Genomic DNA, 26,719 nt, shown 5'->3' with positions numbered 1-26,719 from the left:
GTTGCCCCAGTTGACGGTATTGGACAATCGTTTTGCATGTATATAAAATTGAACAAGTTTTTTCGTTCTTAAAATTTGCTTTTCAAAGATAGTCCCAAGTTTAGTTAATCATTGTGCGAATAAAATGAAATAAAAATCACTTGATAACTGACGTAATGATATTCCCCAACTCAACTCTTTTTTTGTGAAAAAAGTCTTTCACTGCAATGTTTAATACGAAATTCAATTCAAGCAAGGAATTGAATTTAAGTTTTTTTTTTTTTTTTGTTTCGATTATAGTCGTTTAACCATCTTTATGGCATTCGCGACTTTATCAACGTTACAGTTGGCGGATCGTTATTGAAAAACTTATCCGGTACAAATGTGTTCGATGTTTGCTCTTGGGCTCGAACTCGCGGACATTGAATTTAAGTGTGTGTAACGATATGCAACGGTAGCTTTCATATGAATTCTGATAATTTTTTTTAATTATTAAAAAAAAAAACTTCACCTCAAAACTAATTCAAAATTTTCGATTTATAACCAAGGTTTTCAGTAATATTTGATTTGTTCAATAGTAAAAATTTATTTCAACAACAATTATTTGAGATTGAAGTAACAAGATATCTTTTCAAAATTTGAATTGATAAGTAAGGTTTTTAAATGCGTCCAATAAAATAGAAATAAGATGAAGCCAAATTAGTAACGCTATGAAATAATTTTGTAGTTTTTGTAATGTATAGTCAAACGAATTTTTTACATAATCTATAAAATGAAAGGAAATGACAGGAACATAGGAAATGGTATTTTTAACCCAGATCGCATAACACTAGTCAAAAGTGTCTCCTAAGCATATTCTTTTCCTTTATCCACAAAAAAATGTTTCGCTTGAATGCAGAGGTAACCTCGGTCCTAAAGCATGAATTTATTTTCTATCATCCCTTTCTCTTTTTTCCTCTCTATCTATTGACTACTAGGACGTGGCCGGCGCCGCTGTTGATGTTAAAAGAGCGAGCACTGGTTCTGACCACTGTGAATGTGTTGTCGATCCCAGACACCGTTCATTTCACCTCTGGACAAAATTGATGGTCTCGGATCACGGAGTAGCAACCATAGTAAATCAAAACTTTTTTAACTAAATTTCCTCTTACTTTTCAACCTACTCCTCCTAATAATTAACAGGATTCAACGATATAAGAGAAAAAAGATAGTTTACAACAGAGCTACAGATTTTTTAACAATAGGTAAACAACAGAGATTGAAAAGATTTCAACCTCTGAACTAGCCTAACATCAATTATAAAATTGTTTTGCTTAATAGGTATGTACTTATGATCGTTTCGACGATTCTCATTCAGTTGGCACGAGAAATGACAAGCGCTTCGACCGTTACCGATATGCCCCCATCTGGCATTCTATTTGCTTGGCCGATGCCCATCAGGCATGGCGAATGCGAGGCTCGATTTGTTTTCTTCTAACCTTGTTTCCCATTAACATCGATTGCTGCTGCTGCTGTCCCTGGGCTTTTGGGGTAGGTATCTGTTGCAACTTTCAGCCTTTGCTCGTGTAATGAGTGAATCTTCAATGAGTCACACAGTCTGACATCGCTCCCGATATGCCGAACCAAATAATTGATTGTTTTGCGGCTGAACAAACGTATAGAGGCACATGTTTTCGAGTTTCCCAAACAAGCGGTTCTTCCCACCCTCCCACATAAGTGGTTGTTTGATCTGTGAAATTTTACAACCGGGAAACACCTTTCGTATCTGGTTATAGCGTGACGCTGTGATTTTCTGTTCACAATTATTGTAAATGTTTCACCATAATAAATTTGTAAATAAAAGTAATTCACTTTAGTTTTGTGTCAGTTTCAATCGTTAAAACCGGCTACTTTATCTAAGGAGAGTGATTAGTCCGAGAATGGAAACGTGTATGAATGTTTAACTTGATTTTTTTTTCTTATAAGTCGTGAAGCACGCCGTAAAAATATCACCCACGGCCCATCGTTGTGTATAAATCAATCGGAGATTTAAATTTGCAAACCGCTAGTAGATGTGAGAATATATATTTTTACGATTGATTTTTTTTTATTTCGGATAAAGTAGGCCTTACACAGGAACAGGAAACTCTGAAACCAGTATTTTTTTTGCAATAGAACGGTTACCGAACAAAAATGTATCTATTTGGCATTTGTCTTACCGAATGTATGTTATTTTTTTCCGAACCACTATATATTTTGTGTAAATTTGTTGAAGGCCCGGTTTCTGTCTAATGACGAGTATACTTTCCTCGAATGGTAACAAGAGCACTGTTCCAGATTCTGCACAGTTGTATGTATGAGCAAAGAACACAGGGTGTCACTCACTGCACGTCACCGACTGCAGTAAGTAACATCTTGAAGATCTGGTGCCGTATGGCAACGTGAGCGATAACGTTCTGACGAAAGTGTAACGCGATCTCTTACACGAATAGAGTACAGTAAGGTTTTTTTTTACACTGATATACGTACCGCGTAAAAAAAACCGCGTAAAAAAAAACCGTGTTAATTCCCGAAAACCGTGTAAAAAAAAACCGTGCTAATTCCCGAAAACCGTGTAAAAAAAAACCGTGTTAATTCCCGAAAACCGTGTAAAAAAAGACCATTCGAATTCTGCAGCTTTGAAGTTCTGACACTTAGGACCTGAGACCTGAGACTTGAGACATAAGACCTGGACTTGAAAATGTAGACTAGAGACATGAGGCCTGAGACTTTAGACATGACACCTGAGACCCAAGTTCAGGGACCTGAGATCTGAGACATGAAACCTGAGACTTGAAGAATGAGACCAAAGACATGGGACATTAGACCTGAGACCTGAGACTAGAAACCTAAGACATAAAAAACGAGACCTGAGACCTGAGACATGGGACATGAGACCTGAGACATGAGACTTGAGACTTAAGACATGACACCTGAGACCTGAGACCTGAGACATGAGACATGAGACAAGAGGCATGAGACATGAGATATGAGACCTGAGACCTGAGACATGAGACATAAGACATGAGACCTGAGGTATGAGACAAGAGCCATGAAAGATTAGACCTGAGACATGAGACTTTAGACCTGAGACAAGCTACTAGTGTTATTACCGCGAAAAATTATATAAGCTTCGATTACAACTTGCGACCCCTCTAGTGAAAGGGTTTGACTTGTAGGTGACGAAAAACAGTGTCGCGAATTCGCTAGTCCAAGCTACTAGTGTTAGTACCGCGAAAAATTAGTTAAGCTCCGATTTCAACTTTCGACCGGTCAAGTGAAAGGGTTTGACTTGTAGATGACGAAAAATAGTGTCGCGACTTCGCTAGTACAAGCTACTAGTGTTAGTACCGCGAGAAATTAGTTAAGCTCCGATTTAGACTTGCGACCCCTCTAGTGAAAGGGTTTGACTTGTAGATGATGAAAAATAGAGTTGCGATTTCGCTAGTACAAGCTACTAATGTTAGTACCGCGAGAAATTAGTTAAGCTCCGATTTCAACTTTCGACCGGTCGACTTCTTGGTGATATTGGTTACAGGGGGTAATCTTGAGAATCCGGGGAATTGAATAGTATTTAAGGTGTATTTTTTATATTTTGTATCACGTTTTGTTTTAATAACTGGCAAAATAAATCAAAACGCGCAAGCAGAAGCTGCAGCATCCAGCTGAAAATTGAGTAAAATCATCATTCTAGAGAGCTCTGAGAGCTGTGAGCCCGTGCGTTTTTTGATTGTTTGAAAACTTGAACAAGATGCTACAAATTTTCGAAAATTTTTATCAAACATCGCATTCTTTGAAAAATTTGCGGTTAATGAAAATATAACTTCAAAATTTTTATCCATCCAATCATGAATTTTTATGATTTCAGCTAGTAGAATTTGGTACAGTGTTTTTCACCCCTAAATGTTTGTTGAACCCTCATGCTTTTTCCATAAAAGCATTTATGGTTCAAAAAATATAAAATTTAATTCGAACAAAGCCAAAAACTACTGCAATTGGTACTTCATGCATTACGACATTACAAATACATTACAACTGGTGGAACCAATAATTTTTCTGACTACCTCAATTTTAAGTGCAATCAACTTTAAAACTTTGTTGTACAAACGGCATGATTATCTGCGTAAATAATGTTTTTAAAGGCCATTGAAGTTGAAAACTGTTGCATGATGCACCAGATGCACCAGACGGTATCTCTGTTTAAAAGACATACGTTGTCTATGCCGATTTAGGCTTTGTAGACTGAATTAATTGCGTTGAAAATTTAAGATTAACATTTAACTCCAATACCGAGATGGGAATCGAACCCATGCCATCAGTGGACCAGCGATTACCGTCTTACCACGCTAACCACTCGACCAGCGAGACGTATCTCACAACTAACCTTGAGTTCTGTTTGTTTCAGACACTTTAACTTGATTGGTCGCAGATTGAAATCGGAAATGAAACTTCTTTCTACCGGTAATAACACTAGTAGCTTGTACTAGCGAACTCGCGACACTATTTTTCATCACCTAAAAGTCAAACCCTTTCATTTGACCGGTCGAAAGTTGAAATCGGAGCTAAACTAATTTCTCGTGGTACTAACACTAGTAGCTTGTACTAGCGAAGTCGCGTCACTATTTTTAGTCATCTACAAGTCAAACCCTTTTACTAGAGGGGTCGCAGGTTGAAATCGGAGCTTAACTAATTTCTCGCGGTACTAATCCTAGTAGCTTGTACTAGCGAAGTCAGGACACTATTTTTCGTCAACTACAAGTCAAACCCTTTCATTTGACCGGTCGAAAGTTGAAATCGGAGCTAAACTAATTTTTCGTGATACTAACACTAGTAGCTTGTACTAGCGAAGTCGCGACACTATTTTTCGTCATCTACAAGTCAAACCGTTTTACTAGAGGGGTCGAAAGTTGAAATCGGAGCTTAACTAATTTCTCGCGGTACTAATCCTAGTAGCTTGTACTAGCGAAGTCGCGACACTATTTTTCGTCATCTACAAGTCAAACCCTTTCATTAGAGGGGTCGCAAGTATAAATCGGAGCTTAACAAGTTTCTCGCGGTACTAACACTAGTAGCTTGTACTAGCGAAGTCGCGACACTATTTTTCGTCATCTACAAGTCAAACCCTTTCACTAGAGGGGTCGCATGTAGAAATCGGAGCTAAACTTGTTTCTCGCGGTACTAATTCTAGTAGCTTGTCTACGGTCTCAGGTCCAAAGTCTCATGTCTCAGGTCTCAGGTCTCATGTTCCATGGCTCTTGTTTCTTGCCTCAGGTCTCATGTCTTATGTCTCATGCCTCATGTCTCATGTCCCATGTCTCAGGTCTAAAGTCTCATATTTCATGGCTCTTGTCTCATGCCTCAGGTCTCAGGTCTCATGTCTCATGCTGAGGTATCAAGTCTAATATCCCTTGTCTCAGCTTCCAGGTCTCAGGTCTCATGTCTAATTTCTAATGTTTCATGTCTCAGGTCTCATGTCTCATGCCTCAGGTCTCAGGTCTCAGGTCTCAGGTCTCAGGTCTCAGGTCTCAGGTCTCAGGTCTCAAGTCTCAGGTCTCAGGTCTCAGGTCTCAGGTCCCAGGTCTTAGGTCTCATGTATCATGTTCTTAGTCTAAGAGATAAGATTTTCCCAACTTCAAAAAGATTCTAATACCGTATTTGTTTATGCCGAGTGTTGCACTAGTGTTGCACTGGTGCACCACTAGGTGCTGTCAAACTGTTTGTTTATTCGGACGGTGTTGCACTGGTTTTGACCTGTCGGAGTTCTGCTTACGGACGGTGGCCCACCGATAATTTTGCCAGTGTTGCGAGAGAGCGTGTGAGTGAATAAGATAGCAATACACTGGCGACGATTTGTGTTTGTTTTTATCGGGTACGGTGGAACACTCCACGAGTGGAGAAAACAAATACAGTATAAGTGTTTTCCTTTGAAAAGGACTTAGAATATTTTCTCTCAAAAACCGTGTTAATTCGCGAAAACCGTGTAAAAAAAAACCGTGTTAATTCCCGAAAACCGTGTAAAAAAAGCCGTGTAAAAAAAAACCGCGTAAAAAAAACCGTGTAAAAAAAAACCTAGGTGTAATCCTTCGTATAGAAAACTGCTTGCTCGTTCATCGCCAGCAGCATCCATCTCAACACTTGAACAGAGTTATTTTGCACTGTAACAATGTACATATGTATAATGGTGAAGCCACCGGTAAAAAATGTACGACTTGCTTGTAATCTTAAAGCAACACGGACTTACCCACGAGCTGTTGCTAAGTGGCGCTGGGCGAGAGAAATAATCCATTACAAGGAACTGTTATAGTTCCAATAAACTTTTATAAGAAACTAACTTAGCGAGACAACTATGACGGAATTTTGATAGCTTCGATGAACTGTGTTAATTTTTAGGGATTATTTTTCAAATGAACATCACAGAGCATCATCAAGAGTTGATTGACACCTCACCTCAATCAACCAAACCTTGAGTGAAGGCATGCAAACTCATTAAACTGCAAGATTCGGCTTAAATCCCAGGCCGAGTTGGCAGCGCAAAATCGCTGACCCATTAAATGAGGTAGCCAGCTGAGCCAGTTTGGTAGTTTATTTTTACTCGCATAAGTATCCGTCGATTGAAAATAGATGCCGACTGAGTTGTAATTTGAAGAGCAGCAGAGCCTTCCCGATCAACATCCATACACAGTTCTTCGGTCGTTTATAGGTATTATAATGGACTCATTTTCCGGTTGATAATCATCGGTATACAGACTTCGAGTGGGAGCTACTTTTCAAAATAAACACCCACCGACCATTCTACCATACAATTACGCTAGGACAGCATCGTACATAACTAAACTTTTTTTACCTATTTAATATTGTCGCTGAATCCCCAAACCGGAGTTTTTGTCAACATCAGGGACGGCGACATCACTGACGACATTTCTGTTAGTATTTACGAATCGAAGGAACCTTGTCATAGAATACTATAATTGTACATATACAGAAATGAATTTAGTCTTTAGTTAACAGCCAATCAGTTCAGCTGAACATAACTTGCCCTCTGAATCCTCAATAAATAGGATGTTGGCCCAGATCACAGTAGACGTTACTTTGAAAAGTTGTTTTGCTGTCAAGTCTGGAAGTTTCGGGAATCGCCATGGAGGGAAACAAAGTTTCGATCGTAAAGCTGAATGGTTCCAACTACTCGGTATGGAAATTCAAGGCTGAAATGCTCCTGAATTGTGAGGACATCTGGAAGTAGGTACATTTAGGATGAAGCTTCGGCGCCGATGACGGATGTATGGAAGGGAGGAGATCGTAAAACGAGAGCATGATACGCAACATGGCGTGATACGCAATTCGGAGACCGCCAGGAAAGTTTGGAAGAACCTCAAGAAGAACCACGAAAAAACGAAGGTTGCGGTACTGAGGAGGATCTGCAACGAAATGTACAAAGATGGGAACGACATGTAGAGCCAACTTTTTGAACTGGAAAAGCTGTTTGCGAAGGTGTCGTGTGCTGGACCGGATCTCGGCGAGCTACTGATGGTCGCGCTGGTCCTCAGGAGCCTCCCTAATTACTCCGACACGCTCACGACGGCACTGGAGACGGTGAGTTGAACCTGGAGCTGTTGAAGATTAAGAGTTTCACTGAGAAAAACAAATCGCTGGTGTGCCTTTTCTGCAAGAAAAGTGGCCATAAACAAAAGGAATGTAGATTGAACGCGGAGCAAATGGAGGCAAATGCTGCCCGTAACGTTCGCTCTGTTTATTATTTATTTATTTAATGATCCCGCGCCGATCCACCGGTGCATAGGGCCGTGGTAAAAGACCTCCATTGTTGACGATCCGGAGCCAGCGTCTTCATCTGGTCCCAGTCAAGATTCTCGTCGACAGTTCGGATTTCAGCAGCTAGGCTTCGCCGCCACGAGTTTCTGGGTCTGCCTCTTCTTCTATGACCTTCTGGATTCCAATCTAGCGCCTCTCTGCAAATCTCGTTTTCATCTTTCCGCAGCGTGTTCCCTAATCCATCTCTACTTACGTTCCCGAATCTCGGTTTCTAGCGCCCTTTGATGACACCGGCGATGTAGTTCCTCATTTGAGATCCAGTTGCCAGGCCATCAAGCGCGGATGATATTCCGCAGGCAGCGATTTAAAAATACTTGCAGTTTTCGCGTCGATTCGCTCTGATGGGTAGTACGCAAACTCATGTTGCTAATAGGAGGGTCCCGGCACATGTGCGGCGACCGAGAATTTTTCAACAAGGTTGTCGAAAGCGACATGAAAATGTTCAGCTTGGCGGATGGAGAAATCGTAGGAGTTGAAGGTGTTGGCGATGGTCAATTGTTGTGTTACCATGACGATGGAAAAGCTACGAAGATCACCCTTGGAACGTTCTGTTTGTGCCCAGCTTGGCAATGAATCTGCTGTCTGTACCAAAGCATCGAAAAAGATGCAGAAGTACTATTAAACGATGTAGGATGTTTGATTCTCGTCGCTGGCCAACAAGCGGCGACGGCAGTCAAGCCTGGCGAACTCTACAAGGTGAAGACATCGCAGTAAGTGGTTATGGTAGCAAAAGATCACCATAACGTTGACTGCCAGCACTTGTGGTTGTGGCATCGCCACTTTGGACATCGTGAGCCCGCATTGGTCGGTGAGATGATGCAGAAAAATTTGATGGTCGAACTGAAGATGTATACGATTGCGGAGAACGAGATTGGTGCGACTGCTGTCAGAAGGCGAAAATGAGCCGGAAGCCATTTCAGGAGTCGATAGAAAGAAAATTTAGTGCTGTGCTCGATCTTGTGCACACCGACTTTTTCGGCCCTATAGTAAACGTTTCGGTCATGACCGGTCATCGACATTTTGATTGTCATCGACGACTACAGTAGATTTTGTTTCATGTATATGTTGCAATAGAAAAGCGAGGTTCCAGAGAAAACTATGGAATTGGCCATAGTGAAAACGCACCTGTTTCAAACTCGAATTTGGGAGTGACAGTTAAAGGCCTGGAAGTTTACTGCGACTCTGACTGGGCTGGAGACACTAGGGACTGGAAATCAACTTCGGTTCTCCTGATTTTTCTCGGCGGTGGAGACGTGAATTGTTCCTCCAGAAAAAAATCGTGTGTGGCACTGTCAGAATCAGAATTCATCGCTCTGGTCGAAGCGTGCCAGGAAATTCAATTGATCACGAAGCTCTTGAAGGATTTCCAGACGAAAGTGGATCTGCCGATTCGCATACGGGAGCATAGCCAAAGCTGTATCCGACAAGTGGAGAACGAAAAGATGGACCAAAGATCAAAGCATGTGGATACAAAATACTGCTTCATCAAGGATCTGCGAAGCAAGAATATCATCAGTTAGCTGTATTGCCCAACGGAAGGCATGCTGGCAGATATGATGACGAAACCGTTATCTAGCGTGAAATTGGGAAAACTACGTGGAGCGACAGGAATAGTAGCTATCGATGTCGAGAAGGAGTATTAGTAATAACGAATCGAAGCAACCTAGTTATAGAATATAACTGAATCAAAGCAATCGAAAGATTCTTTTTAATTTAATCACCGTGGTTGAATTAAAAGGAATCTTTCGATTGATTTGATTCAGTTGAATCATTCAACCAAGTAGGCTCACAACACAACAGATTGAATATAAATTTTATAAAGAAATTAATTTCGCGATTACGAACGATTGCTAGCGAAAACAGCAATAGCAAAAAAAAACACTTCTATCCCGGTTGAGGCTGAGTAAGTGGTCTGAAATTTGAACAAACAACACCATACCTCATACCACAGAGTGTTGTTTTTTACAATTTCTATACAATTATGAACGGTTCTGTAGATTATATAGGTAAATTTTCAAATAATATTTCTAATGCCTTTATGTACCAAACCTAAAATCAACTTAAGTATTCATCATTTGAAATAGGCGTATAAATATTCAACCGTTCAATTGAATCTTTGCCAACTGAATGACGTTTCATAATTTTTTTTTTACTTTGCAGGAACCGAAGAATGTCCGATACGGTCCGTGGTCAATCGAGTCGGTGGACAACTTTTCCGAGCGTTGACCGAGAAGGGCATCGCCCTGCTGGTCAATCATGGGATTCCCGAAGAGAAGGTAAGAAAATCACCTGGCAGTTGAAGTGGATGGGATTCACTCGCAGCTTATCGAATTAGCTTAGGCGGAAATCAATACCTTTGAGTAGTTTTTGTTAGTTACCTTGGAATTGACCAGGAACTCGAGAATGGGGGAATTTTAGGAATTTACTAACATGACGCCACTCGCATTACTCGTATTTTGTACATTCCAATGACGGTGCCTTAGAACAAATGTATACAGAGTGGATCATAGGTTTTCACACTTTTTACACGGTTTTTTTACACAGTTTTTTTTTACATTTTTTTGTGTCATGAGAAATGAGATTTTCGAACTGAGGCATGAGATCTGAATCCTGAGACCTGTGACATGAGGTAAGCGACAAGGATATAAGATCTTAAATTTGAGATGTGAGACATGAATCCTCAGCATGGTATATCAAACTTTAGACCTGAGACATGAAATCTGAGCCCTGAACCATGAGACTTGAAACATGAGACCTGAGGCCTGAGAATCGAGACCATGAGAACTGAGACCTGGTGCAGGAGATATGAGACATGAAAAATGAGACTGGAGACCTGAAACATGAAATCTGAGACCTGAGATGTGAGATCTAAGACATCACTCCTCACGACCCATTTAGCACACCACGTCTCACTTCTAAAGTCGCATTTCGCTCTTTTCACGTCTCATTGCTCACCTCTGACGTATTTCGTCTTACTTTTCTCACTTCACTCTCTGGTCCCACGTCTCACGTTTCATGTCTCATGTCTTTCAATATTACTATACAAAGGCGTTGAAAAACAGTAGTGCAACAGGCACTAGGTAATGTGCACAATTCAACGGAATTTCGATAAACACATGATAATTTGATCATTTGAAGGACTACGTGCTCTATATTCTATAGTTCTTGCTACACTAAATAGGTAAGAAGCAAGTAATGGACCCCCAAAACAGGTTACAGTCCTAAAAGGAATTGTTTTCCAACAGTTGATGAGCCACCCGTTGGGTGCATTATCGTAAAACGAAAGCAACAACTGATAGTAAACCCACTCCGATAGGGAGTAAGCTGGTTCGATCAAAACCGAATGCCAACCCTCTCAATGATGTTTTGTCCCAGAATTCGATTCCGCTTTATGTGGAACACATATAATTTATCTCAGATACCGATATGAATGAACCGAAAGGCGAAAAATCCAAATCCAAACTACTCACTTTTTTGAAGCACCAACCAAGCGACCGAGAAGCGGTTATAAAAGTTAACTCTACCAACAATGATTGTCTAGACTTTGTCGTTTGTACTCCCTGCTTACTGTTTTTTCTCCCTTCCAGCACCCTGATGAGTCGTAAACAATCCATGGACCCGAACTGATGATCTATGGGTTTGTTGGTGGACGGCACTATGGTGGAAATGTAGAGTCCATCATAGCAAAACAAAAGTTTGATGTTTGAGATAATTGAAAAAAAAAATTTAAGAAAAGCAAAAATCATGCAAAAGCTAAAGATGAAAGTTCCATTGACTTTTTTTGCCTTATTAGTTTTCATTTCACAGTAACTAGTATCAAACATAAATAATTTTAAATTTTGTCTGCTTCATTGCATACTTAAAGGCGCATTTTTCAAATTTTTAGATAAAATAACTTTTTTGTGTCCTATTTTTATTTTATTACTGGCTATATATAAGTCATTGAATAAATATATTAATAATTTCAGGCTTAGCAATGATCAACATCCATTCAGATGAAAAATATATCATTCTGGACCAAAGGGATCGCGTGAACCCATTAGTGAAGGAGAAATGCATAAAGTGACGCTCAACATACTTTTTGTAAAACTTTGTCTTAGAAAAATTTAGAGTTTAACTACTGCTTAAAAAGAATAACTTTAAGAAGCTCATATTATTTTGGGGGGGAAGGCGGGGGGGGGGGGGGGAGGGGGGGGGGGGTAGTTGTTTCTATCGGAATTAAAATTTGACAAAAAATAATAACAATAACAATAATGTTCCTAATTCTGAACTACAAATTTGCTTGATAATAAATCTTAAGCAGTCTAGTTTCAAATTTTAAATCAATATTTCCAAATCACGAGAAGACAAATCCAAATGAAATTTTTTAATAAAATCTGAATTAAAAGCATCGAACATAACAATCAGTGCATAATAGAATACATAACATTAAATGTAATAACAAAAAAAAAGGAAATTAAATTCGAATTTCAAAACAAATTTCGGATCAGACCAACAATTAAACATGATTCAAAATTGTTTATCAAAATTGTAATTAATGTTATGTCATTATAAACCTTCTTAATTAATATTTCTATTCTTCATTTTCAGTTGAAGAGATGATTGAAAAAAAAATTCCGTAATGTCTTGAATTAAATAAAAAAAAAATAATAACGGTTTTATATGTGAATCCTTGATTAGGAAAATATCTACATATTGAACTTAAGAAAATTTATTCAAACTTACAGTTCATGATTTTAATCAAAGTCAGAGATAAAATCTTTTCATATTCAAATTTATCCTGTTGTCACAATAAATGGCTTGATAAGATAATTTTTGAGGTTTACAATAATAAAAATTGGTGAAACGTTAATAAATTCTCAAACGCAGGTTTCATAGTAAAAAATTTCAAGTTATGGAAATTGTGTCCCATCAATTGAAATATTGGGTCCTGGATAGGGCGAAAGATTAAAACTATGTTTTTCTTTTTAAAAATTCAGATTTATGGGATTTTGTTTTCAGAACACAAAAAATTAGATTTGAAAAACAAAGACAAACCTATAATATTCGGTGCGTTGAATTGAAAATAATAAATAAAACTATAAACTTTGGTGAATTAATTTAAAAATTTAAACAAAATATGAAGATTAATAACATATGATTTTTCTATAATTTAAAAGGATTTTTTTTTAAAAAAAGGTCTTACCATTTTAAAAACATTTTAATAATTTAATTGATAACTCAAGCATTTAACATGCCTTTGTTTTAATAATTGATTTGGTAGATTTTGGGGTCGTGAACTTGAATATTTTGTCAGATTTTGTCTAATAAATACGGCTAGTTTTATTTATATTGAGTTTATACGTTTGAAAATGAATCATCTTATTTATGAGTGATCTAATAAAGTTAAAATCTACAGTTTTTCTTCTGATTTGGAAACATTTCATTCAATGTATTTCTGACATTACTGAAGAAAATTACAAAAAAAAGGTTTTATTTCACTAAACAAATTTGTTGAAGCCTGCAAAACGATTCGCTTTTTGCTTTAAAAAAACCTGAAATTCAATTTGGTTTAGATCTTCTTTGAAAAATCCATATTTTACAGAAGAGGAAAATTAAAAAATTAAAAAATTCCATAACTTTTTGTTGCAGAAGACAAAATAGCTTTTTGTCTAGAGGAAAATTGATAGTGTGTGTATGGTCTTGGTCATCCGACACAAGCGTGTACGCGAGCCAGTCAGTCAGTGAGCGAGTGTGAGCTGGAGAGCGAACCAAGTGGGACATTACGTAGTTTCCCCGACTAGGGCGGTCAAGTAGATCAACGGCGTCGCTACGGAAGACTTGACCAGTCTGCACATTTGGTGACCGTGACAGGTAATTTTTCGTGAAATTAATTATACGAGAAATTATCACAAAAAATCGAATCAAGAAAAGTAAACAAAAGCGTTCACGTTGAAAAAATTTTGATCACAAATGCTTAAAAATCAGACACTTTCCTAATTATACATAGCGAAAAAATACTGCGAAAAAAATGGGTAGTTCGTAGTTGAAGCAAATAAGTCGGATGATTTTCAGAAGCTATTTTGTGCAAAGTGGAAAATAAGAAAACATAGTGCCATCTGTGATAGAGAACTAGTGTTTTTGCAAATGAGCAGAAAGTGTTTTATGAAATAGTGCCGAAATAAAAATTATGATGAAATATTAAGCGAGTCTTAAGGACAGCATAGTTATGTTCACAGTTTCAAGCGGGTTGGGAGGACAGCTTGAAATTGGAAGGCGAGTCGAGAGGACAGCCTGAACTTATTGATAAAAAAAAATCAAGCGAGTTGAGAGGACAGCTTGAAATTTGAAGGCGAGTTGAGAGGACAGCCTAAACGCATTGCATAGATGAAGAACAAGTGTGTTGAGAGGACAGCTTGAAATACATTTAAAAATAACACCATTAAGCGAGTTGAGAGAACAGCTTGGAGTTTCAATTAAAGTGAATTGAAAGCACAGCTTGAAAACTTATAGGCGAGTTGAGAAGGCAGCCGGAACGTGTTGAAATAACAGCTTGAGATAAAAAAAGTTTATGAAGCGTGTCGAGAGAACCGTTTGAACATATTGTTCAAATTTCAAGTAAATTTAAATTGCTACTTGAAATCTTAAAGCGTATTGTGAGGATAGTTTCGGAATCTACACAAACTCATAATGAATCAGATGAAAATTAAGCTTTAGATAGGAATAAACAATTATGGAAGTCGAGGAACAGCTGGAACAACATTACTTAAATTTGTCCAGTTTGTTGGGAACACAACTAATTGATACAAATGATACGAATTCCAAGCGAGTCCAAGAAGACAACTTTAAACTACAACTTGGTGTTGAGAGATCAGCTTTGGTATCTCATAGAAATTATAACCAAACCAGGTGAGGAGACAGCTTGAGTAAATGTAAATAATGATGCAAGTCGAGAATTACTCGGATACAATGTTTTGAATTCCAGTTGAATTGAAAGGACAACTCAACTCAATCGAATCAGCTATGAAAAGACGAGGGTGCCACACAGCAATTGTTGACTGGACTAGTGCCATGCTAATAAATAGAACCATTTATGCAAGCTTGGGAGGACTTACAATCAGTGCCACTCCAACGAAGGGATGTCCCCAAGGTGGGGTTCTATCTCCGTTGTTGTGGTCACTGATCGTGGATGACCTCCTAAACAAACTTGTATCTATGGGATTCGAAGTTATTGGCTTTGCAGATGACGTAGTTATAATAGTTCGGGGAAAATATGAGAACGTGTTGTCAAAAAGAATGCAATCTGCGCTAAACTTCGCACTATTCTGGTGCAGGGAAGAGGGATTGAATATAAACCCTTCCAAAACTACTGTGATAGCATTCACTACGAGACGAAAAACTGCACTAAAACCTCTAACATTAGATGGGGAAGTGCTAAACTTCGAATCACAAGTGAAATATCTACACCCAAAATAATCCGCACGTCGGGGCTACGTGAAAAACTACATAATTTTTATCCAATTGATTTTCACGTAGATGCTACGAAACCGACATGTGAACGCGTCCCTATAAGAATTTGTGCTTCATGGGACGCACCTACATTTTACGTGAATTTTTTGTCAGTTCAACGCGGTTTGTTTATGAATGCCACGAAGAATGTTTTTAATATCTGAATGAAAATAAGGGTGTTTTTTTCTTCCTGTTTTTGTTTTTTTTTCATAATGATGTAAAAAACAAGTTTTGTTGTGAATAAACTTTATTTTCATTATCTTTGCACATTTTAACACTACACTTTTAACAAACACTTATTTTTGGACATCTTTCAACGAGCTTTCTTTTTTAAATCCTGTAAAAATTGAAATGTATACATTGATGAAACAAAAGTATTATGTGAATAAAAAATATTTTACCTTGTCTGTTGTTCCGTGGATGGTGTTCTGTGAAAGATGTTCCGTTGAACACCTTACTCGGACAGTCCCACCAAAGAACGAGAGGTCATCAGTTCCAACGGAATAGAACTTGTATCCAAAGCCATATTGCTATGAGAAAAATGAAAAACAAAAATTAGCTGATTACAATTAAGAATTATTATCACTTACCAAAACGACAAATCCAAAATAGATGAATATCCGATCATGATGACAACAGACACAACGGCTTAAAAAAATTCACACCATGGAACAAAGTAAGCTGACGAACCACAATTCCATATTCTAATTTGAATTTAACACCACACGCTGGAGAAAAATGCACAAAACGGATTTGAAATCATCCACTTAAACTTTACGTGGAATTCATGAGTCAGTTATGTGGAAGTAAAGTAGTTGCTACCGGGACGTTCTTGCTACAATGAGGTTACTACGAAATTCACGTAAAATCGATATGATGCATCAAAATCTTAGTTTACGTGAAAAATACAGTAGAAATAATTTCTAAATTATTTTGGGTGTAGGAATCATACTAGACTCAAAACTATCATGGAACCCACAATTAAAGCATGTTATAGCCAAGGCTACAGCATCTCTGTGGTCTGCCTCAAAGGAGTAGGGAAAAAATGGGGACTACGGCCGAAAATTATCCATTGGATATTTACAGCTATAATAAGACCCAAAATCTCTTATGCTTCTTTAGTATGGTGGACCAAAACTGTGCAAGCTACGGCCCGGAAGAAACTAGCGAAGCTTCAAAGAATAGCAACCCTAGCTATAACTGGCGCCATGCGAAGCACATCAAACGAGGCCCTTAATGCACTACTAAATATTCTGCCACTACATCAATTTATTGAACTAGAGGCAGAACGCAGTGCCCTGAGACTCTCCAAACATAAAACTCTCTATGAGGGGGATCTTACAGGACACCTAAAAATTCTGAAGATATTTAAAATAAACTCACTTATTGTAAAGAATGATGACTGGATGGAGCCCGTTTTCAACCTAGACATACCATACAATGTAACTATCAACGATAGGGACGTGTGGGAGTCAGGTGGGCCTGCGGTTCCTTCCGGATCGATAAAATTCTTTACTGATGGTTCAAAAATGGATAAAAGAACTGGGGCAGGGGTGTTCGGACCTAGACTCAGGATCTCAATTCCTATGGGAAACTGGCCAACAGTATTCCAAGCAGAAGTTCAAGCAATTCTAGAATGCACTTTAGCCTGTTTGAAAAGAGGGTACAGGTACACAAGTATCTATATATTCTCTGACAGTCAGGCCGCTCTCCGAGCACTAAGTACATTTACATGTTACTCCAAGCTAGTATGGGAGTGTATTGTTGCACTAAGAAACCTGGCCATACGAAACAGAGTATTTTTATTCTGGGTTCCAGGCCACTGCGGTATCCTAGGGAACGAAGAAGCAGACCAGCTAGCTAGGGAAGGGTCTCAGGGCCTGTTTATTGGACCTGAACCTTTCTGCGGAGTATCGAGGAGTGCCTTGAATATGGAACTCAAGAACTGGGAAAGCACCACTATTGTCTCCAACTGGAGAACAGCAGAGGGAGCAGCTCAGGCGAAAAGATTCATTGAACCAAGCGCACGACTCTCCAAAAACATGTTGAAACTAAGTAAGCACGAGTTAAGTACTTACACAGGTCTCTTGACCGGACATTGTCCATCAAAACAACATCTTAAACGGATAACATTATTCAATACGATGACTGTCGGTTCTGCGGGTTCGAAAAAGAAACTGCAGAGCATCTTCTATGCAACTGCTGCGCCCTCCTAAATAGGAGAGAGCGTGTACTTGGGGCAAAGTTAATAAGCGCACAAGACATATGGTTGCATATCAGCCCTAAGAAGGTTATATCATACATCTTTGATATCATACCCGATTGGGATAAAATGCTTAATCAGCAATCAACTGTCACTTCAACCCATAGTGCAGGTGAGCCTGATAGCATACAGTAACGCGGGGTAATTACCACAATAGATCAATTACTGGTCGCAGTGGGCTCTCCCCTACAAGGAAAAAAAAAAAAAAAGACAACTTGAAAATAAAAAAGAGAGGATTGCAGGAGTACTGTGACGAATTTAAGTCATGCAAATTGTTTAAATAGCTTGGAAGCTTCATAGAACAACTTGAAATTGAAAAGCAAGTTGAGAATGTTATTTAAGATGATCAATACGATATTTCTTGATAGCGAGTCAATAAAGGTAAGTTATTGTTCATGCGAAGAGAGTGAGAATTCGGAACATAAAAATGAATTATACATTTCATAAAATGGTTGAATCTAAAATAATATAAGCAAAATTTGTCAAAATAGCAATTAAAGCTCGCAGATATTCGTTGATAATTTTTCCCTCTTGTATTTTCTTGAACATTCGGTTAAAAAAATCCAATTATAAAAAAAATTGTGGATTTCCAATTCATTTCATTTTAACCCAGCGTAAATGTGTAATCATTACATTTTATTACAGTTTTATAGATAAAGTCTACCAAGTTTTAACTTCATAAATCGTCAACAAAAACAATAAAAAAATGTAAACAATTGTTTGGAGGCAAGGCTTAAGAACTTTGTGGCCCAATTAGCCTCTAAATTGTGTGTGTGTTTTTTTTTATTTTACTTGCTCATCTTTCTTGTGCTTGAAAGTACTGCATGAGCCTGTTGTTGTATATCAAACAACTTTTTTTTGTAATCATTCTTTTACATTTTGATAGGACAGGAGGGGGATGTGTGTATGGTCTTGATCATCCGACACAAGCGTGTACGCGAGCCAGTCAGTCAGTGAGCGAGTGTGAGCGGGAGAGCGAACCAAGTGGGACATTGCGTAGTTTCCCCGGCTAGGGCAGTCAAGTGGGCCGACGGCGTCGCTACGGAAGACTTGGCCAGTCTGCACAGATAGTTGATTTGAAATCTTTGTTTAGAAAAGTTTTGAAATGTTTAAAAGTTTTTTCCATAACATATGTAGAACTCCGTTAAAAGAGTTTAAATAACTTTCAAAAAGTATTTTATAAACTAAAGCTGATAAAAAATGCAAATTTGAATTCAGGGCACCCAAATAAATCAAAATGATCTCCTAAATTCTTGCACCTCGAAAAATGTTAATATTTAATGTGGAGTAGAGCGTGCATACCAAATAAGTCATAGATTATTTTTTTGCTAAATATGTTGACTATCATAAGAAGGGAACACCTGTCACATTTCTTCCAACTTGTTGATATGTAAAATCAGTATTCGGTGAATAGATTTTGAGGTTAACGGCTGTTTTTAAATTCTGAACTTGTTCAGTTATACTTCTAAATAAAACCCCATTCTTTTGACGAGGTATTCATGTATCAACATTCGAATTTAAATGCAATAGGTTTATTGATTGCAAATCAAAATTTACATTAAAAAATTGGTTTCAATTCGTGAATGTATTATAAATATGAAATTAATTGACCCTAGAACGGTTTTGGAGGAGATTTTGGAGAATTTTTTTTCATGTTTATTAACACTCATTTATCACCCTTACCGATCAAGCAATTTCTCATTACTACTGTAAATTAATTTCTTGAACTGAAAATTTCACTTGAAAAAAATCTCCATGGGGGAGGGGGAGCGATAAACCCCTAACCTCTCCCCCCCTCCCCCTTTCGCACGGCCTGGTGTGGCAAACGTTTCAAAGTGATAAAAAAAGATCTTCAAGTCACATTTTGTTAGATTTTTCAAACAAAGTGCAATAAGTTAAAAAAAATTAATAAAAAAAAATTGAGATAACAGGTTGGTTGTTTTGTTTATTTTGGCATAATTTTCTTGAACATTTGATCTTTGTAAGACATTCCAGTTTCGAGATATAGCTGAAGAATCAAGTATCCCCAGGGATCAAGTATCCTCATTCTCCCCTACTGGAAGTCAAGTTCTTTAGACCCTGTGCTTATGCAATATTTAAAAAAAACCTACGAAAGTTGTTTGAATTTTTCAGATCTAGATGGTTAAAAATAATAATATTTAATCAGCCCATTCAATGTGCTGATGTGCATTCAATCAAGTCCAAAATGGATGGTCATTAGACTGAGTCGATTTGGGGTCATTTTCGAATTTTTCAAACCCTGGGGTCTTAAAAGCTTCGTCGTGGTCCAAAACTCATCCATGATTTTTTGCAGAATTTTTAAGTAACGTTTACATGAGTAAATTTGAACTTTTAGGTTTGTATGGGAAAATTGAATATTTTGTACTGAAAAATCAGCATCGTTTTTGTTTTGTCGGTGGAACCGAGCCAGCTGATGGTTTTTGTGCCAATTTATAAAATTCCTAAGGGAAATTTTCCGCTGAACAACTTTGTCGAAGACTTAAACTTTGTATCTCATAAGGCAAAAAAGTTATTAGCAGTTTAATAGGGGTATGTCTTTTCGCATTGATAAACATGAAATACAATTGACATCACTGCAGGGTGCCTATCGAGGTATTGCATGACTATTTTTCACGCTATACTTCGCGAGGCTCCAGCAGTGATGTCAATTGAATTTATGGTTTATCAATGCGAAAAGACATACCCCTATTAAACTACTAATAACTTTTTTGCCTTATGAGATACAAAGTTTAAGTCTTCGACAAAGTTGTTCAGCGGAAAATTTCCCTTAGGAATTTTATAAATTGGCACAAAAACCATCAACTGGCTCGGTTCCACCGACAAAACAAAAACGATGTTGATTTTTCAGTACAAAATATTCAATTTTCCCATACAAACCTAAAAGTTCAAATTTACTCATGTAAACGTTACTTAAAAATTCTGCAAAAAATCATGGATGAGTTTTGGACCAAGACGAAGCTTTTAAGACCCCAGGGTTTGAAAAATTCGAAAATGACCCCAAATCGACTCAGTCTAATGGTCATATTGATACTTTCAAGTTCCCAAATCAAGCTGGAGAGAACGCTTTTCAGCCCTGCGAATACTTGAGAAAACGTTGAACCATCCATTGTTTTCATTTTCCTCAATTTCATGATTTTTACCCTATTTTTTAAAATTAAGTACAGTGCACTAAAAGATCTCTTCTGTAACCTTCATGTTCGTTATTAAGTACATAAGTATAATTTACTCAAGGGAATTGGTTTGTTGTTTTCCTTTGGTCAGTTTATATGTAACTTTCAAAGCCTTTACATGAGCAAATACCGTAACTCATGGTTGCTTGGGATTTGTAATTGAAGCTTGTTAAAAGTTGTAATTTTGACTTCAATGTTCCCTCAGTAACCCACTGTTAGTAGAAAGCTAACACACTGAACCAAATCTGGCAATAAAATTTATAGGGTCAATCTAATAAATCTTAAAGTTCAGTGTGTAATAGAAGCTACTGATAAATCCAGTACAAAATATTGGAAATTCCATTGAATCTTAGCAGCTTGTTACAATCACTACCAATTACAAGAATTTTTCGATACATTTTAGCAGTTTGAAGTTAATATATTTTTTACAGAATAGCTATTCCTCCATTCAGTGTGCTTAAAATTCGTTATTTTTCAGTTTGAGTACAATGAGTTGGTAAGTTTATATGTTTTAAACCTCATAGAAATGGTTATAATTGTTTGAAATTGATTTTTTTAGGAATAGATACGGTTGCTACGAGCTTCATCAATAATCCCTCCATGCAGAGGAAGCGAAAAAGGCATTCGATCTTAGACCAGTTGTTAAACAAATTGTTCCTCCGCTGGGAGGAAAGGGAAATCACCTTAATTAGGGAATTGGATTGTTCTTCCCGGATGAGATGGATGGAACTGCAATTTATTAAGGGTAATTTTTATGACTTACATAATCTTGAGCATTTTTATATAAAACTTAATTACGACTCCAGACATTCAATATCGTATGTTTTGGTCGGATGTGCTTTCGATTCTCTTACGTTACTGGATTGAGTCTCCTAGGGCCCGCCGGAGAATGCTTTCTATACCCGGAAAAAGTGCATGCCATCATCCAACTAACAGAACATGACCGATTCTAAACAGGATTGAGGCGGAAACCAGGTCTGTTCTGATTTTAAATTGAAAGGTAAATTAGAATTTGATGGTTAATGTTAAGATAAACAGGTCTATAAACTGCTTTTGTTTTTTCAGATTGAAAAAAATTTCCGTTAGGATCATCGACGAACTAACAGCTGACTCCAGAATTATGCACTCGGGAATGTGGCAGTGAAAAAGCTGGAGCAGGCGGAATCAAACAAACAAGACAAACTACGTCTCAAGTGTCTATTTTTTACCCGTTTACCAAGGATGCCACTTACTGAAACAAAATTTGATTGCATTTATAAATACATCAAATTTTAATTCAATTTTGAAGCTTAAGTTGCTTTACTGATCATATCACACACGCCAGCAATTGTATATCAATACAACTTAAAAAATAAAATCACAATAATGCCGAAAAATAAACAAAATACGAGCATATTTTATTACACTAATAAAACCATTCATTTCACTACCTTGAACAATAAATTTTATCAAATTGGCTCGCTTTAGAATTCATTGGAAAAAATATAAAATCAATCATTCGTGTAATGGTAAAAAGTATTGGATTTTCTTTTAGTGCGAAAACACTAGAATTCCCAATAAACCTTATAGCCAGATTTTGTTCAGTGCAAGTGGATGCCGTAAATTTAAACAAGCTACAAGGGCACAAGTGCAGTATAAATTCCCTCCAGTCGTCCCCTTCGAGCCTCCGGACTTCGTTAAGATCTTCATTGACGACAAACGAATTCAGTTTTGTGGGACGGTTTGAGTCGGTTTCTATTGCGAAAAAAACCATAACGACAATTTGCAGGTGCTTAGTAAATTGGAGCCGGACATGCAAACCAACCCTCGCCATCCGGATCAGATAGCGGCACAATCGGCTTGGGTTTTGATAAAAATAATCCACCCAAACCCTCCGCTCCAGAGCTAATCTGTGGCTAAAGTTTCGTTGAAAATAAAACGCGAATCCAGCTGATGTTTGCTATTTTTTATTCTTTTATTGTTTTGGTCTCCTATACAAGTTTTTATGTCGGTTTCCTGGTGATTTCGGGATGCAGTCTAACTCTCCCAACGGCAGGACCGCTGAACTTGGACAAATATATCAAATTTATAGCTGTTTGACGTCTGTTTTGTGGTTTTGTGTGGGTGAGACAAACTCGCAACCCAGGAATAATATTGACATTAATCATTTTCTGCAAATCGTGACCGGGACATCATCGCGGCCTGGGTACACGTGATAATTGAGTCGTTATACTGAGTCGTTTTCTTCTGCTTCTGAAACCGGGAAAGCATACATACATTTATCGCGGCTAATATACTCAGAACGCGTTGTGCTGACAGGTAGCTGCCGTATATATTTTAGCATTGTTACACGTTCGGGAGGAATCCGATACAGATCGCTGGATCTCGGGTTCTGCAAAACAAAGCATACAAACAAAAAAACTGGCACGAAACCGACGCTAACTGTAAGGCTTGGATTTCTTGCTAGGCTGAAAACATGTTTTTTGTTTGAAATTTGGTTGACGTCAGCCGGTTGTTGCAAAATTGTTCAACAGATAAAACAGTTCAGGTCCCCGGAAAACGGTGTGATCAAAAAGCAAAAAAAAAAAAATATTGAAGACGCAAAACGAACAGACGTTTGACCGGTTTGTTTTCTCTTCCAAATGAAGGAAGCAAATCTGAAATAATCCATCGAAAATCCATTCATTAGTGGCCGTTTGGAAGATAAGAGATGATAACGAAGGTATCACGAGTGCGAGTTCCAGGTGCATTTTTAAGCTGTGAGGTTTAAGGAGTTTTGAAAATTTTTGCAAGAAGAATTGTAACATCATCATGAAACGCAACCACTTTTGAAACAAAGCTGCAGACAGTTTTGATGACGCAAGCAACCTTTTCATTCATAGCTCTTCTTAGGTATTGGTTTAAGCTTAATATAAACATTTTGCAATGAAGGTGTTCCTTAAAATTCAATCCATTTTTCTAAACTGATTTGTTCTTGGAGTTCAAAGTGTTGTGTATCGTTGAAATCATCTTTACAATGGATGCTGGTTCCAAGAAAAAACTTATTGAAACCAATTTCAACATAAATTATAAATACAGTGTAATTCCTATAAGGAAAGCCAACTCACAAATGTATAATTCTAACCAAGCAAACTCAGAGCAATCTAAAATAGGCTCTGGAACGGAAGACTTGGAAGCTGGGCAAACATGCAGTTATGTATCAACTAGTTCAGTACAAAGCATGGACGTTGCAGAGTACGATAAAGTAGGGTCTGACTCACATGTAAGTGCCAATCTCCAACCTCTAATCCAATTTAAAGATCAAGAAATGGAAAATATTTCTGGAAACAATAATCATCAGAATCAATCATCAATGAACGTGAGCAATGGTTCTAACAAAACGAATTGCGCCGAAAAAAATTATCCTAAGAGAGTATTGGTACGTCAGACAAACATGCGGGAAGATAGAGTGCCCCAACAAGACGAATCTAATTTCAATGACCAATAATATCAAACTTATCCAAGTGAACCTTCACCATGCAAAAGGAGCCAGTGCTGTCCTTTGTCGGAGGTTCATACATGACCAACTAGACGTGGCCCTCGTTCAAGAACCATGGGCATACCACTATAAAATAATGGGACTTCAAAACCGAAACTGTAAGTTAATTTACAATAACAATCATTCTTCACCTAGAGCAGCAATTTTAATTAATAATAAAATAAAATTTACACCAATTACAGAATTTATCAACAGAGATCTAGTTGCGATTCAAATGGAAATCCCAACAACTAGGGGAAAAACTGAAATCATACTGGCTTCAGCTTACTTTCCCGGAAATGATGAGGAGATTCCCCCGTCGGAAATCGCAGCATTCGTTACATATTGCAAAACCAACAATAAACAATTCCTGATAGGTTGTGATGCAAACGCGCATCATACTTTATGGGGGAGTAAGGACATCAACAAGAGGGGTGAGTGCCTGATTGACTATATCTTAAAAAATGATTTAGATGTGTGTAACATAGGTAATACTCCGACTTTTGAAACCAAAATAAGACAAGAAGTACTTGACTTAACAATTTGCAGCCGAGTACTCTCTAAAAAAATTAAAAACTGGCATGTATCTAAGGAAATTTCACTATCCGATCACAAACATATAATTTTTAACTACGAACCTGGCGAATTTAAACTAGAAACATTTCGGGATCCGAAAAAAACCGATTGGAATAGTTATGTATCAAAAATATCTGAAATTTATAATTCCTTTGATCAGCATCAAGAACTAATTACAATAAAAGATCTTGAATGTGCCTCTTCAAATTTAAATAATAATATCATACAAACATATGAAGATTGTTGTCCACTAAAACAAAGGTCAACAAATAGCTCGACCGTGTGGTGGAATAAAAAATTGGAAATTCTTAGAAAAAATTCAAGAAAGCTCTTCAACAAAGCCAAAGCTACTCAAAATTGGGACCAATACAAAAAGGTTTTGACAGAATATAATACAGAAATTCGAAAGGCAAAGAGAAGGCACTGGCGATTGACGTGTGAAAAAATAGAAGGTGTTTCGGTAGTTTCAAGACTACACAAAGCACTTTCTAGAGATCACTCTAATGGGCTGGGTCAATTAATAAAAGAAGATGGAACATTTACTTCTTCATCTGCAGAAACTTTAACTCTGATGATGGAGAGTCACTTCCCAGATTCAGAAGTTGTTAGTATAGACGAAGAAGTAGACTATAATATGGAATCAGAAAACTTAATGAATCAAAGTGATGAAGTTCAAGAATTAGCAAACACAATATTTACAAATTCGAATGTTAAATGGGCCATAGATTCTTTTGCACCGTTCAAGTCTCCTGGAGTGGATGGAATATTTCCAGTGTTCATACAAAAGGTGAGCAAGGATTTGGTCCCGATCCTAACCAGACTTTTTCGAGCAAGTTTTATGCTAGCACATATTCCGACATGTTGGCAAAAAGTAAGAGCTGTTTTTATACCAAAAGCTGGAAAACGTAATAATAATATTCCTAAATCATACAGACCAATAAGTTTGACCTCCATTCTTCTTAAAATTATGGAAAAACTTGTGGATTTTCACATAAAAGCAACATATATCAAAAAGAAACCCTTAAATGAACAACAATTTGCATATCAAGCAAATAAATCAACCATAACAGCTTTGCACAAACTAGTTGCGAAAGTTGAAACATCTATTGAAGTGAAAGAAATTGCTCTAGCAGCCTTCCTTGATATTGAAGGAGCTTTCGACAACGCTTCACATAATTCTATCAAAACGGCGATGATATCCCGTGGTTTCGACGAAATTGTAATAAAATGGATTCAGGCAATGCTGAGCAATCGAAAAATTACAGCCAAGCTAGGAGATACATCACTGACAGTGAAAACAACAAAGGGCTGCCCTCAAGGAGGAGTACTATCGCCTCTGTTGTGGACACTGGTAGTAGATGATCTCCTGAATAACTTGACTGAATTGGGCTTCGAAGTGCTCGGCTTTGCAGATGACATAGTAGTCATAGTACGAGGTAAATTCGACTGCACTGTTAGTAATAGGATGCAAAATGCCTTAAATTACTGTCTAAAATGGTGCAAAAAAGAAGGACTTAACATAAATCCCTCAAAAACTACAATAATTCCATTCACAACAAGAAGAAAAGTTGATATAAAGGAATTAACCTTGAATAATCAACCCATAGCACTAGGAACTCAAGTTAAATTTCTTGGCGTTATTCTTGACCAAAAGCTGAACTGGAACGCGCACTTAGAATACGCAATTTCTAAATCTCTATCAACGTTCTGGGTATGCAGCAAGACTTTTGGAAAATCATGGGGACTAAAGCCGAATATGATCTCATGGATCTATACAGCAATATCGAGACCCAGATTATCCTATGCAGCTCTTGTCTGGTGGCCCAAAACATTACAGGAAACAACACGGAAGAAACTATGCAAATTACAAAGAGTAGCATG

General features: G+C 37.6%; 2 protein-coding genes across 4 annotated transcripts in view; both read left to right on the top strand.

Moving 5' to 3' along the window:
* Positions 1 to 26,719, top strand: part of LOC129738684 (uncharacterized) — a 52,528-nt gene that overhangs the window by 12,937 nt on the left and 12,872 nt on the right. The window contains exons 1-2 of one of the 2 annotated variants that reach the window (XM_055729947.1): positions 22,241 to 24,381; positions 24,466 to 24,696. In XM_055729947.1, the coding sequence (XP_055585922.1) occupies positions 24,646 to 24,696 (51 nt within the window). In that variant the 5' untranslated portion in view covers positions 22,241 to 24,381; positions 24,466 to 24,645. Of the gene's footprint in view, positions 1 to 9,984; positions 10,101 to 22,240; positions 24,382 to 24,465; positions 24,697 to 26,719 lie in introns of those variants that run through there. The other variant, XM_055729940.1, reaches the window with a different exon arrangement.
* LOC129738667 (uncharacterized) lies at positions 13,191 to 22,197 on the top strand. Of its 2 annotated transcripts, XM_055729931.1 has the most exons (3): positions 13,191 to 21,511; positions 21,573 to 21,766; positions 21,832 to 22,197. In XM_055729931.1, the coding sequence occupies exon 1, from the start codon at positions 16,281 to 16,283 to the stop codon at positions 17,526 to 17,528; it is 1,248 nt and encodes a 415-aa protein (XP_055585906.1). In that variant the 5' UTR covers positions 13,191 to 16,280; the 3' UTR covers positions 17,529 to 21,511; positions 21,573 to 21,766; positions 21,832 to 22,197. The 2 variants fall into 2 exon arrangements, with proteins under 2 accessions (XP_055585906.1, XP_055585899.1); XM_055729924.1 differs by having other exon boundaries at positions 21,573 to 22,197.

The sequence above is a fragment of the Uranotaenia lowii genome, chromosome 1 (assembly GCF_029784155.1).
Source record: "Uranotaenia lowii strain MFRU-FL chromosome 1, ASM2978415v1, whole genome shotgun sequence".
NCBI lineage: Eukaryota > Metazoa > Arthropoda > Insecta > Diptera > Culicidae > Uranotaenia > Uranotaenia lowii.
The sequence above is the reverse complement of the archived record's forward strand: the minus strand, read 5'-3'. Positions and strand labels throughout refer to the sequence as shown.